Source organism: Netta rufina, assembly GCF_964035555.1.
Source record: "Netta rufina genome assembly, chromosome: 23".
In the NCBI taxonomy this organism is placed as follows: Eukaryota; Metazoa; Chordata; class Aves; order Anseriformes; family Anatidae; genus Netta; species Netta rufina.
In genome coordinates this window covers 2,675,838-2,690,677 of record NC_140147.1, presented here as the reverse complement: position 1 = coordinate 2,690,677, position 14,840 = coordinate 2,675,838, and the positions used below count along the sequence as shown (strand labels likewise).

The 14,840-nt window shown below is 52.9% G+C and overlaps 1 protein-coding gene across 1 annotated transcript in view; it reads left to right on the top strand.

Annotated features, from left to right (window-relative positions):
• The window catches only part of GRIK3 (glutamate ionotropic receptor kainate type subunit 3), a gene marked incomplete at both ends in the record, with an annotated part of 102,618 nt that overhangs the window by 73,066 nt on the left and 14,712 nt on the right, over positions 1-14,840 (top strand). Inside the window, 3 exons of the mRNA XM_084300479.1 lie at positions 3,480-3,593; positions 7,297-7,500; positions 14,077-14,300. Coding sequence (XP_084156605.1) covers positions 3,480-3,593; positions 7,297-7,500; positions 14,077-14,300 — 542 coding nt within the window. The remainder of the gene's footprint in view (positions 1-3,479; positions 3,594-7,296; positions 7,501-14,076; positions 14,301-14,840) is intronic.

The window sequence follows — 14,840 nt, the reverse complement described above, 5'->3', positions numbered from 1 at the left end:
TTACCTGCGGGATGCGGCGCGGCACAGCTCTGACAGCCACATAGAAGGGGAGATGGCTGCTGGTTGTGTTGTTTCTGTGTTTTCTGGTTTTTATATGAAAGGAGATCTGTTCTGTGGGATTGCTCTGATCCTTTTCCATGCCTTGTCAGTGACTCACTAGCCCCGAAGCGACGTGCAGCGGATTAGAGTTCCCAGCTGCAGAAGCCTGGGGCACCTCCCTGGGACACGAGCAGTGGGAGCACAACCTCACAGCTCAGCCTCTACCTCTGTGGGCCCAGGCCAAAGGGGATGGAATAAAACCTCTCCCACCCTCCACCTCGCTGGGCTTGCTTACAAAACCTTGAACAACTCCTGAAAGCATCAGCTGGGGGTGATTTCCACCAGGAAAGCTGCCCAAGGCTTGGAAATAGGGGGATGGTTGGACCCGATACCGGGCATTCGTGGGGATTTCATCCCCTTTCTTCAGGTATTTTTGAAAAAAAGAGCAGCACGCAAAGCTCTAAAGCTCCTAAACCACTGGTTTCAAGGCGAGGTCTGTTCATTTCAGACAAAACACAGCAGCAAGGGCTGCACTGCAGCCAGCTGGGCCCCAAAGCCACCTCTACCATGGATCAGGCTCCAAATCACGGCCATCGAGGCTGCCGAGGGTCCCGGAGCCCAACCCCTTTTTGAGAGCAGCTCTGAGCCCACGTCCTGCTGACGGACATCCTGCAGACTTAGAGGAAAAAGCTGCCTGCAGGGCAGCAATTCCCTGCCAAGAGCACAGTCTGCTTTTAGACACGCGCAAGGTGCCTGGCTGGCAGCGAGGGACGAAGTGCTGAGCTTGTAACCTCTGGGCACGGAGACAGGTTCGGAATCCCGCAGGAAACGCCAGCTGGGAGCGGAAAGGAGCAGTTTTCAATTAGCCATGCAGCAAGCGGCCCGAGATGCACAGATGACTTCTCCAGTTAAGGCTGGGGAATTAATCACAGAGTGCTCGCAGGCAGCCCTGGGAGGCTGGAGGCTCGCTCAGCCCCGCCGGAGCGGGCAGATCCGCGCTGCGGCTCCCTGGGACCCAACAGCCCCGCTCCCCATCCCCCTTCTGACAGCCTGGTTTTCCTCCTCCTTAAAATAAATTGTCACCGTGCTTTCACACCACTGCGGTAGGTCTCTGCTTCACGTACAAAATCTCAAGGTCACCACAGCACTCTCCTAGCGGGTATTTTGGGTGTCAGATGCAGAATACAGACAGCGTCATCCCAAATAAACCCGGCCAGCTTCAGGCTGCAGCCAGCCGAGCCTGGGCAGGAGGGAGGCAGGCAGAGGGGCAGGGGAAGATGCCATCTTTTCACACAAACCAAGCACCAAATGATTTTTGTAGCTTTGTTTTCCCAGAAAACATTTTGTATAGAGTCTAAACCCCCAAAAAAAAGCATTATGGCTTTTTGGAGCACGGTGCTCAGAGCACCAACAGAGTGCCTGAGAGCGGCGTCAGCAGGGTAACAGAAAAATGTGCAGGTATCTGGATACCGGGCGAATCTAAATGTTTAAGTACAACTGCAATATCTGTCTGTCAACCTAATCCTCCTCAGGTGTACCGGAGAATAGCTGGCACTAGCTGCATTTATTACTGTTGTGTGTCACATAAAGCCCGCAGGAAGCCACCAAGGCTTGATGCATATTCCGTGCACTCGTTCAACTTTTGTCTCCGACGACTCCAAGACTTCACAGCTCCCACTATTATTTGCCGAAAGCTTCTTGTCAGCTCTAGAGGGGGTTTAAAGTATCGATGTCAAATCTCTGTTGATGCTACGGTTCTGTCAATAGTTAATCTGAAATAACAAAATGCCAAACTACAAACAAATCCCAGACGGATTCTGCATTATGTATAATAGCTTATGTTTGTTGAGCTTTAGGATTGAACTCCTGATCCTTATACCTCCTGGATGTTTCAGGGATTACAGCAGTATTAACTAAACCTAATTACATGTAGTTTGACTATCTGAGTTGCACAGTTCTCTTAATGCACTTTTCTCTTTTTCTTCCTTTTTTTTTTTTTTTTTTTTCTAATATTTTAAACTGATTAGTTCAGTCTTAAGTCCCGTGTATTTCCTTTTCTTAAAGAAAGAAGTCTGCAGAGCTGCTAGCAGGAGACTCTTAGCCTCTTGCTTCTCGCTGCCCATGCGCAGTACAATCCTTCTGACATTGCAGCTGTTGTGTGATTGAAAGGAGACGCAGGGGATTGCTTGGGTTTTACCTGAAATATTTAGAGCCCTTCACAAAGTTCATGGAAACTCTTTTAGAATTTATGAGGTGGTTGGCTGGTTGTGGGTTTTTTTGCCAGGCAGCATTGCTCATTACAAAGTCTCTTTTTTGGGATAGAGAAAAACCAAGTCGTCTCCTTGGACTGATGAAGAAGTTGGAGAATCTTAAAAATAGCAATAAATAAAATATGGGAAGTTCCTGGCTCCCCACGGGTTCGAGCTGTCTGCCTTTGGTTTCTCTCTAAACCCCATCTCCCAGCATGACCCTACAGATGGGTCGTTCTGTTCCCGTTTCCACCTGCCCTTGTGTTTCTTCTCACTGCCAGGCTGGCTTTGTGGCATATTCCTCCAGCTCTCCTGACACTTTATCTCACCGTCACAGTCCTTTAGCCAGCTCTGCCTTCGAAGATTGTTCTAAAGCCTCCCCTGCACTGCGGAGATCAGGTTAACAGGCTTAGAGTTGCCCAGATGACTTCTCTTAAATAGAGACATGTTCTGCTATTTCTGGGTCAACAGGCATCTTCAGAGTCTAATGACACATTAAAATTGACAGCTTGAGAAAGGCAGAGCACCTCCAAGAGACGAGGACTGTGGCTGTGTGTGCCAGTGCCAGAGCAAGCCCAGGGCCCTTCCCTCCATGGGGCTCACCACCAGCGCCGAGACCTCTCGCTGCGGAGGGGTCGCTGGGGGGCTGCGCCTGTCGGGCTGCCCCCAGGTGGGGTCCTGCTCTGAGTTGAACCCAGACCTGGGATCCTACTGATCAGTGGGTGTGCACTTACCCTGTGTGCTTCACAAGCTCCGAGCTCCTTCCTTGGGAAAGGCCCCGCCGGCTCAGGGTTGATGGGGGATTAAAAAATACTTTCTGTTTTCTCTTATTCTGCTTTGGCCTTGCCCAGAGTTGACTTTTCAGTGTGTTTTGATTGATTGCCTGCTCTATGCAGTACTGTTCCGGATTGTTCCTTCAGCTCCTAATTCCAGCCATCGTGGTCCTTCCTCAGTGCACCTGCATCTCTCAGAGGGCAGCACAAGGGTTGCTAATTGTACACATGCAGCTGGAGTGGCCTGCAGCAGAAGAGCTAATGTAAACCTTCTGTTTAGCTGAAACAGGATGGTAATTCCAACTCTGCTTCTGTTTCTTGCAATGCAGGATGCAAGCTCCCTTTTCCCAGGCCAGCAGGATCCTGAGAGCAATGAAGGGACGCAGGGCAGGTGTTGATGCACTTTGTTTCGTTTCAGGTTGGCACGTGGAACCCTGCCAACGGTCTGAACATCACAGAAATTGCCAAGGGACGAGGGCCCAACGTCACGGACTCGCTCAGCAACAGATCTCTCATTGTCACCACTGTCCTGGTAGGAGACCACAAGCCCGTATTCCCCCCCTACCCACAGCCCCCGGGGTTAGCTGATCCCTCCAAAAGCCAGGCAGGGGCATGGAGAAGCCCTGAGCCCTGGGGCGAGCTGAGCCCCAGACGAGTTGTGGATTGGAGCCGGGCTTGTGCTGGGCTCGTGCCAGGCTCTGGGTGGCCAACAGCCGGGCACCAGGCGCTGCCTGCCGTGAGTGGAAGCACTCGGGGTATGCCAGGCAGCACCAGAACACGCGGGGACCTTGGCTTAGCTGTGACAATCCTGTTTCTTTCCCTCTCCTAAGTACGTATTTGATAAGCTGGCTAAGAGTAATGCCATTATCCAGCAAAGCACGGGTGCTTAACAGGGCTCCTGCGCTTCCAGCTGTCACGTTGCATTTTGCTCTCACGTTCGCTATTGGATTTGATGGCAGGCATCAGATCAGAATGAATTTTTATTTTATATCTAATGAATTATGACTAGTGGCATTGGTTTCTATACAGCTGTATTACACAGTGCAGGCTCGTGGCGTGCTACCAGGAGGGAACAAAAAATATCAGCCCCTGCACAGCCAGCTCACAACTGGGTCTGAATGATGGCTCTGCCTACCCGAATTTTCTGGCCCTTTTGTATTCTGTATTTTTGGGGACTGAGGGTAAGGAGCTGCCCGCTGGGAGATGTGTTCCCCAGCCCCAAGCACCGTGACCCCTCCTGATGTCCTCGCCATCCCAAAAGGACTAAAAGGTCTGTAACACAACGTGAGGGGCTTGGTGCTAGGGAAGGAATGGGGCCAGGAAGTGCCAGACAGTGCCACCCTTTCTAATGAACTCCCCGCTCATCACACAATAGTTATTCCACTGAAAGGCTTTCACATGCCAACATGCAGGGGAGACTGGAAAACAAAATTCCCCCCGGCTGAAAGTTTCAGACCGTGCCACTGGGTGAGGCCGCGGGTCACACACACAGGGCTGCCTGCCCGAGGCGGTGCTTGGTGCCACGTGTGTGGGCACAACCAGTGCCAGCAGCAGCTCCCCACCGGCTGCAGACACAGAAATGAATCAGGACTCACATCAGGAGTTCCTGCACAGGCATCAGAGAAATGACAAAGCAAAAGGCACCGAAACAACTCAGCGTGCATCAGATCGGGAGCGTGCTCCTGCTCAGAGCCCTGCAGCAGCGGGTGCAGGCAGACACGACACACACCCGCCTGCTCTCACCGTGTTCCTTTGCATTTATCTGGGTCTGTTCAGAAAGCAGAGGCTCAGGTCGTGTTTCTCTGCTGGGTCAAACAGACACTTGCCAGGCCAGGGTTAATTCATCTCAGCAAGGTAACCTCAGGCACTGCCAGTCCCCGCACAGGGGAAATGCAAACATTTAGGGCACCGCAGCGAGCTGCTCTCAGGTACAGGCTCAGGATCAGCCATAAGGGAACTGGTCAACCCATACTGCAGCTGGAGAAAAGTCCAGAAGCTTTAAAATGATGTCCCTTCTGCCCACACTCACCTTTCACTGGCAATTACCGGGCCAGGATGGCTGGTGGTACAGGGAGGGCATGAGAGGCAGCAGCAGAGGGGTGCTGGGAGGTGGAGGAGCACCCGACAGCGCCGTGAGACTGAGGGATGGCAGGTGAGGACGGGAACACAAGAGGGAATTGTACAGTCAGGGCTACGGAAAGCAGGGAGGGCACATCTTGCCAGGGATAAAACCATGGCCGGAGCTGGGGACGTGTTGGGGTTAGAGTGCTACCATCACTGCACCTCAAAGACCTCAGTGCGATGCCAGGTGATGGACCAGAAGGAGACCTGCCAGCCACCTGCCTGTGACGGGCTCCTGCTGGGCAGGATTTGCATCTCGCGGTCCAGGAGCGAGCACAAATCACATGAAGCACAGGGGTGGTACCAGTTCCTATGAACTGTGCCGTTCCTTGGGCCTGCATGCGTGCCGTGGGGCATCCTCCTGCAAGCCAGCACTGCCCTGCAGCCCGCAGGAGCAGGCAGTGTGCTCGGACCCGAGCTCTGCACTAACTGCATTTCGTATCCTGGCTTCCAGAACATAAAACACAGCCCTACACTTCATTTGCATTTGCGACATCCCTTTGTCCCTTCGCATTGGTGTAACCGGTTGTAGGAAAGCCAGAGGAGGAACCTTTAAAAGGGAAAGCAGGAAAGGTTATTTTTTCCCCTTTTGCTCATATTGCAGTGACTTGTTGGAAGAGAAATATTACCCCAGCAGCCAGCGCCACTCTCCCCAAGCAATATGGGAACTGTGAAGTTATGAAATTGAGGGCACCTTCACTGAGAAATCGATTAGCAAACCGAGAGAGCTTGTGAATTGGATGTCTGGCCATTTTCAGTAATAAATTGTGAAATAGTCCGTGAATAAGTGGTTCACAGAGTTCAGAATTACCCCCTAGGAAATGTTTGAGACCTGCAGATACATTACTGAAGCGAGTGGCGTCCTAATGTTCAGCGCTTCGGCTGTTAAATATGTATGTAATCCCTACAGCGCTTCCCAAAATTAATAGTGCTTTATGGCTGCTCTGGAGCTGCTGTATTTATAGCGAGATCCATAGATTCAGCTGATTCACAAACAAAGCACTAATTCCAAAGGAAAAAAAAAAAAAAGGAAGAAAAAACTGAGGTGGTGGCCAGGGAGAGCAGGGTTTAACAGAGCTGCGAGTGCCAAACCAAACTCTGTGGGCATGATGTTTCCCACTTTGCTTTGTAATTCTGCAGTTCCAGTCTCCGTGAAGCTCTCTGGTCACTCCCCGAGGCAGAGCCACTGCTCTGCAGCACAGCAGGACCTCGGTGCCACCTTACGGGGGCTCCGGCCGCCTTGCAGATAATTTTAATTCCAGCCATTCATTCGCTGCCTCCCCCTATCTCAGCCTCCCCCTGCCGTCCAGTTTCTGCCTGCTGCTTGCCATTTTTTGCCACTTCCATCTGTGCTCTGCACATTGCTTCCCCCCGGCTGCCCCGGTGTCCCTTGTCCTCAGCCCCTGGTGGCTGCCCAAGCCTGACAGACACCAAAGGGTTGTGCCGCTTGCTGCGCGTTCCTGCCTTCACCTGCAAAGAGGCAGCAATCCGTAGGGCAGAGCTGGTTGGAAAGCACTTTTTTAGTTATTTTCACATGTGCTGGTGCTTGGGGTTGCTGCGACCAGAGACATCCCCACTGTGCATACAAACAGAGCCCAAGGCAGCGCCTCTCGGGGCAGCAGCAGGGCCCTGCACCCCTTCAGCTAGAGCTGGCAGAGAGGAAGCAGAGCTCATCTCAGGGACATTTGGGGCTGGCCAGCAGCCGAGCACAGTCCTGCAGCTGGTATTTAATCCACCAGCCTCGTAAGGGCCAGTACCGCTGCGTGTCGGTGGCGCGGGGCTCGCGGTTCGGTTTGTCCCCCCCCAGCCTTTTGCTGCTTCTCAACACTCTTCATTTGCAGAGCATGAAATGGTTATTTTTCTCCCTGAAATTCCACCAAATGGAAAACAGTTGGCTGCTCAGAAGAGACAAAATTAAATTTTGTGGGGTAAACAAGGTTGCTAATTAGCTGATGCGCTGTGCAAAGCTAATTTATTCCCAGCGTGTCACCGTGCCAGCCCAGCCTGCAGAGCCGGCGCTTGCAGCTCAGGTTGGCTGCAGGGGTGGCCCTACCTGGGATGGGAGCTGGGACCACGGCCGAGCCCTAACGGGGTTTTTGCTTTGTGGTGTGCAGGAGGAGCCCTTCGTCATGTTCCGCAAGTCCGACACCGCCCTCTTTGGGAACGACCGCTTTGAGGGCTACTGCATCGACCTGCTGAAGGAGCTGGCCATCATCCTGGGCTTCACCTACGAGATCCGGCTGGTGGAGGACGGGAAATACGGCGCGCAGGACGACAAGGGGCAGTGGAACGGCATGATCAAGGAGCTCATCGACCATGTGAGTGAGGCCGAGATGCACGGAGGGGCCCAGGCAGCCCCAGGCTTTCTGCCAGGGGTGGGATGGGGGCTGCAAACGGGGGCCAGGGCACAGCAACGAGGTGGCTCAGGGGCACCAAACACAGCCCAGGCACAGCTTGGCTGAATTCAGATCGTGTATCCAGAGAGGAAGAGCAGGTGTGTAGGGCGCAGGTCTCTCTATATATTTATAAATGCAGCTTGTTTTCCTAAAATCTCCTAAAACACAGAGCTCCCCTGCAGCAGAGCAGCTGTGCCCTTCCTTCCATGCTCACTTCTAAAACCCCATTACAAACCAGTGAAGCTCCAGTGGCAGCTTTCCCCTCGCAGCTGCCAGAAGTCACCTGGACTCACGGCCAGCAGACGCTTGGCCTCCTAATGAAGTATTTTGCCTCCAGCACTCCCTGTGATCCCCAAAGCCCACTTAGGGAGGTGAGGAGAGCTGGTATATTTCTGAAGCTCCTATTCCAGGAAAAGGTCTCTGAAAAGAACAGAGACAAGACTCCTCTCTGATCCCCACCCCAGGGAGTGTTATCAGCCTCCCTGGAGGTACCGCATTCCCTCTCCTCCTTCATGTCCTGGCCGCGTGGCGCAGCCACTGCACCACCTCTCAGGTTCCTGGCTTCATTTTGAAAACATTGCCCGAGCGGAAAGGGACAAAAATAAGCCCAGATACGTAGCAGCTGTGATGCTCTTACAGCTGATGTGAGAGGAACGTGTGTGCTGGGTTTGAGTCACTCCAGCAAATGAGCGTCGCTGCGAGCGGCTAAGCGAGCGGTGTCTCGCGGTGAGATGGCAGAGCTGGGGCTCCGAGATCGAGGTTGTGTTTCCAGATTTGGCTCATCTGCCTGAAATGACATTGGACAAGTCGCTTCTGTGCAGTATTTCCTCCATCTGCAAAATGCAGATGATCATGATTATGCCCCTTCTAGGGACAGTGACGCTCAATCAGCCGGTGAAGCAGGCGGTAGTCCTGAGATGGCTCGCCCTGGAGAAGCACGAAGGGCAGGCAAGGACAGCCCGGGGTGCTTTTGCTCCCAGAAAAGCCCGTGCAGCCCTCAGTATGGGTCTGGTGGTCTCCTACATAAAGGCCTCGCTAAATCGGACAAGAGACTCTCAGCTCCCAGCAGAAGATGCTGCCGTGGTGCCCTCCCCGTGCTGAACGTGCTGTGACCCTGCTCTGGGGGCCGGCCTCCCGCAGCCCCCAGGCTCGCTGCTGGCAGCAGAGTCCGTGGCTCTTACCGCAGGGCATCCACCCTGGGGGGCTCTGGAGAAGTAAACAGATCTGACGGAAATTAGACAAGGGGAATAGCAGCCAGGCTGTCATTTCGTCTGACCCATGTCACTTCCAATGTCCTGCAAGACGTTAGAGGCCTCCCAGGAGGTTTTCTGAGCTCCCCAAGGCTGCGCTCAGCTTAAAGAGACAGAGCAAGAAGGAGATATGGGGATCAGCCTCATTCAATGATGCCCTAAATTCATGGCCAGCCTGCACTGAAGTATTTCTTGGCTACCTAATCAAACAGCAAATTAACAGACAGCAACAGGAAAGGACCGAATCCCCTCTTCTTGCAGGTTTAACTCGCAAACAAACATCAAGTTCAAATTCTGCCTTCAAACAGGTGCAGCTGGGTACGTGCCTTGCAGTGATTTACAACCATTGCCCAAACCCTGTATGAAGCCATTATTTTATCTGCATGTCATTGCTTTTTATAGCAGTGTTTATGTAAAGCATTAAAAAGTGAAACTGCAACCAGATGGGGCCCTTCTTCAGCAGCAAAGCATCTTCACGTGACGTGGGGAAAGGAACAACTGACTGGCATTCGCAATGGGAAAGTTCAACCTTATTTCACACCTTGGAGGAAAAGTGTTGGAGACACCACTCAAACAAAGTGGTAATGATGAAAACAGGACTGCCTACACTGCGAGTGTGTCTGGGCTGGCTTCCCTCCAGCATCTCCTCCTCGTAAAGGAATTTGGATCCTTCAGGTGCGAGCCTAAAGCACGTAAGACTTTGTGAGGTCCGAACCCCCAGGCCAAGATTAGCTCCGTGCCCAAAGTCTGTGCCTTGCTGAAGATCCCCTTACCTCTTGTGCAGCTGAGACTGAGCCCCCAGGGTGCTGTGAAGCACCTTCATGGGGGGCTGATCTGAAGCACAGGCTTGGTCCTATCCCATGTAGGTAGGTGAGGTGTTCCCCAGGTGAAACGAGAGGCTAAAATGGAGGTCGTTATCACATGGAAGGGCTGAGAGCCCTGGGAGCAGCAGATACTGTACCAGGAACATACAATTAGGATGTATAATTAGTGTCTGGGGGTGATGGTGCCCACCACAACCCCCAGGGTACCTCCCAGAGCACATGACGGAGGACTGGCTGTTTACGCTGCAAGCTCCCACTGCTTCTTTTGGAGTCACGCATCCTCCTCCTGCCGTCCCGTCTGATCCAGACATGCCTGGCCACAGGCAGTAGCGCCTTGGGCTACAATCCTTTGTAAAATTGCTTTGTTTCTAGTCTGGCCTTAAGCATAAACAGGAAAAGCAACAGCAGTCAGAGCAGCTCCCAGCATGACCCCATCTTGCAGGTCCCCAGCAGCAGAGCTGGAGAAGACAGCTTTGCGCAGTACGATGCAAGAAGTCCTGCCCCACTGCCTTTCATCTTCTGCTCGTCCTTCATCACAAAAAATATCTGCTTTGGTGTTCAGTCTGCTCCCTCGAGAGCCGGACGCTTTCCTCAGCACAGTTTGTTGCTTGTTGTCACTCTGCCTGGCCACTTCTGCAGAGGGGCTGTAAGCAGAAGGGGCCGTGAAAGCTCACTTCGCTCACATCACCAGTGTTTCGGGCAGGTTTCGGGCACCAGGTGATGCAGAGAAGTCACTGTGCTGTGCATCAGTAATAAACAGGGAAGCCGGCAACTGTCAGATCTCCTCCTTTCATCCGTAGTGAACTGTTCCTGCTATTTATTCATAGGAATTGTTATTGATACAGGCAAAACTACACCGTGCGTTGTGGCCCATCCATTCTGATTTTTAAATTTTAGCTGTCTGGCACCAGAGTGGCTGCAAATCTCCCTTCTTGTTTGTGGGCAGAGCCACATAAAACCAGCAGAATGAGTTGTTCTGCACATTTCGCACAAACTTGTTCACAAATAAAACTTGTCTTCTGCCAAGACAGTACATATCAAATTTCCATTCAGTCTGAAACTTCACGTGGGAATAAAAAAGGCATGAAAAATAATAGGGTTTCTAATGGAAATCCCTGCCAATGGTAACTATAGAGAAGATGTAATATCTATCCTTAGGGATGATTTATGACAGTTGATTTAACACTCTCACAATAAACGGGCATTTATTGACAGTAAATTCTGGCAGAAACACATATTGCACCACATTGCCACATTCCCAGTAATGCTCCTGCACTGGTGGGTGTTTATTTCAAGTGCCAGGGAGCTGGGGATGCATTTGGAAGCCACTGGGCCAGGAAGAGGAAAAAAACATTGCTGTTGGATGAGGTGCATGTCGTCCCTTGCTTACACCCTTGAGAAACTCAGCACCAGAAAGGAGATGGAAGTAAGCTGGCTGCGCTTTCTCCTTTTGGGCTCAGCATCATTAATTTGGTGAATTCACATTTATCACCGTCAGAGAAGCAGCCGACAGCAGCACACTGACATGCAGTTGGGAGCCCCAAGTCCTCTGCTTGCTGCCGCAGGTCTCTGGAGCTGCTGTTCCCTCCCCTGGCTCGCTCACCTGCCAGGCACAGGGCCTGTCCCTAAAGCTCCGTTTGCTGTCACTGTGATCCCACAGCCTGGTCACTCTCTCTGAGGAACTTCCTGAATAAAAAAGATGAGAAGAGGCCCAGCTGGACTTCACGCTCCTCCTTTCTCCCCTTCAGCTTACAGCTAGGTTTTCCCTGCCGACACCCATTCTGAATTCACCACTGATGTTAAATAAATTCATTGACAAAAATGATGTCTGAACGACGGCTGGGATCCTAAGAGCAGCCATTAAGGGCTGGAGGCAGCCAATTAGCGCTGACCCACTGCTCACGGTGCCAGACGAGGAGCGTTTGGGGTGGTTCCTGCCCCGGCCTCGCTCCTCCTGGAGCATCACTTCGTGCACGGGGTGCTGCCTGCTGGGCCCAGCAGGATGCTCAGCCGCCTGTTGAAGCTGCAGGCAGACCGTGCCTGCCCTCGCCACCTCCTCCTGTGGCCCTGCTGGGACAGGGTGGGCCAGGAAGGGAGCTGCTGGCCGTGCTGTGCCCCGGGATGTTCAGGAGCAAACAAGACTGAAGGATGCAATAGTTGGTGCTGCCAGACAGACAGCTGAATAACAATTAAATGAGTAAAATATGCACTATTTACCTGTCTCTCAGGCAACACACACATAATTAGTTTATGTAAACACCTAACTCAGATTGGCAAAATAAGCGCCGAGGCAGCTTACTTTCTTGAATAAATATGTATCTTGGTGCTTATGCTGTTTGCTGGCGCTGCTGCGAGAGGCTGTCACACCCAGCTCCGCTCCGGGTGCTGCACAACTCCAGGGACTGTGCCCGAGCTGTTCTGACCCGCGGCCACATTCCTGTGATAACTGGGAACTTGCAGATAAGACCTAGCAGCTGGTGCTAAAGCCAAACCCTTCCGCAGAGAACACGATTCTTCCTCCACTGAACGCCCAGCGAACTCGCATCGGTTCCACCCGAGTGTGAAGGCTGCAGCCTGCTGTGAGAAAGGAGAGCCAGGCCTGCGAGGGGTGCTGGGGAAGTGCCTGCACTTGGTGTGTTGTTGCCTTGGCAAAATTCAGCTTTCTGGCCTCAATTCAGCACCACACTTAAGATACGCAACACTTGGAGTGTGTGCGAGCTCTGGGAAGAGAGAAGCACGTGCTTAAGTGGCTTTGCTGGATAAGGGCCTTTAAGCCGCTGGCACTTGCCATAATTCCTCATTTTTAATAAAACCCATCTTACCGTGCAACGGCATAAAAGCTGGGGCTGAGTGAAGGAAGCCATCAGGGCCCGCTACCCGACTGCCTGCTTGGGGACGGCGGAGCACGACGAAGTGAAAGCTTCACCCTTGGAGGGTTTTGATTCCGATCCTCCCATTCAGCAAATCCCTAATTAGAGGCCACCTTCCGAAAAATCTGCATCGATAAAAAGGATATCAAAGTGCAGCCCTATAATGCCTTTCAGAGCGGAGGACACAACGCCAGATTGGGCTCCCTAATACCTGCTTCATCCTGGTTGTGTGTGACATTTACTGCCAAGGACGTGGGGCTGTGATCAAATCGCAGGAGCTGCTGAAATGACACAGTAAAATTTTATCTCTGCACTAAAAGCGGTTTGATCCTTGAGCATCCATGCAGACTTTTCTCTCTTCATTTTCCGTGGTAAAGCATAAACTCCTGGCTGTTATTTAGCTCGCTAGATCATTTTGACAAATCTGGCTTTGGAGGATCTCTCAGACAGGCAGCTGCTTGCTAGTGCTGACCTCAGAGCTGCCCGTTTCCTTCTTCTGGAAGAAAAATCAGTAGCCAAATTCTTCAACATCTCCTTCAGTTTCCCTGTTAGAGCAGGACATGCACACAGACGTGATGCAAGAGCTGAACATCACTGCAAAGTGACGAGGAAAAGGAACCAACCAGGGCTCAGGCTGAAGAAAAGACCTAGTTCTGTGCCTCCTAGAGAATCCCTGCTCCTTCTCTGCTCAGGACCTGTAATGCTCTGTTCTCACCAGCTTCTGCAGCGAGCCCCCAGTTTCTGTTGGAGCAAAGCAAATTCTAGCGAGAGCGCTAACATTGATGTAAAGGTTGCAAGTCACAACGAAGCCACTGTGCCTCTAGGAAATGATCAGTAGGATAAGTGATGATGCGAGAGGAGCTGCATCCCATGGGGGCTCCCTCCAAGCTCCCCGCACAGCACCGCTCCTCCCACACACCCGGCATCCCCAGAATAGGAATTACAAGTTTTGCCATGAGGTCAGCCCACGTGCGGTGCCCAAACTTTGGGGCCGAGCAGCCAGCACAGCAAGGCCCCCTTGGTCTTGGTGCCCTGGGCACCTCCCTCACACCCCCACACCTTCAGCTTCTGCTCTGGGCTCTGGTGAGCTGTGCCCTGCTTACAGGGGGAATGGGAGCAGGGAGGAAAGGATGGTGATAATGCAGGGTTTCAGAGCTCCCAGGTGCAGGCAGCGAGGATGAAACCTTTGAATATTTGCAGTACGGTCTCTGCTGGGGCTTCGGAGCCAGCTCCAGCAGGTGCACGTGGAGCCTTTGGGTTTTGGGGCAAGGCGCTGCCTCTCAGCAGCCAGAACAACCCAAACCCAGCCAGCCCTCCTGTCCGGGGGGCTCTGCAGAGGCCAGAGCAGCTGCGCTGCCCTCTGAACCTCGCAGCAGTAGCAGAGCAACCCGGCAGCTGTCAGCTCTTCCCAGCGCCGTTCCTCGTGCCAGGAACAAGACCGACCCCGCAGCAGGGTGTGCTGGGGAGACAGAGGGCTTCTGAGGGATGGCAACAGCTTTCTAATGGCTTCTTTTTTTCTCCCTTTGTGTCTCTCTCCCTCCATGTCACGCACAGAAAGCTGACCTGGCCGTCGCTCCTCTCACCATCACCCACGTCCGGGAGAAAGCGATCGACTTCTCCAAGCCCTTCATGACCCTGGGGGTCAGCATTTTGTACCGCAAGCCCAACGGGACCAACCCCAGCGTGTTCTCCTTCCTCAACCCCTTGTCTCCCGACATCTGGATGTACATCCTCCTCGCCTACCTGGGGGTCAGCTGCGTGCTCTTTGTCATAGCCAGGTAAGGGGACGCCGACGCCGCGCCACCCGGCTGCCACCACACGATGCTTTCCCCGTGCTCTGAATCGTTTCGCTGCCGGCACGTCGCGGGGATCTAAGCACGCAGTGGGAGCCGTGGCATTAAACCTGTTTCATTAATGAAATTACTTCTGGCCCATTACCCAGAGGCAGGCTGGTCTGCTAGCGTGGGCTTGCTCACGACTCGCAGGCTCCCCTGTTCTGTTCCATTTCGCTGCCACCCTTCCCGTGGAGGGATAATCAGAGCATCAGCCGAAGCACGGTTTATGGTTTTTCACGGCTTCAAAACCAGAGCACAAATGGCTTTTTGCTCAACTGTGGCGTTGCTTTGTAAGTGTTAAACTGAAATGGGCCTGGCTTTTACCTCCCCGAGGCTGGCTGCACACATTCAGACCAACGCCTCTCCTCCTGCTCGGTCCATTTTCAGCGAGGGCACAGCACGGCTTGCTGTTGGAAGCCCAGCGTCAGCACAGGGGCTCGGTGCTGGCAGCTCGCTGGACACGAGGGGCTCCATTTGAAGACC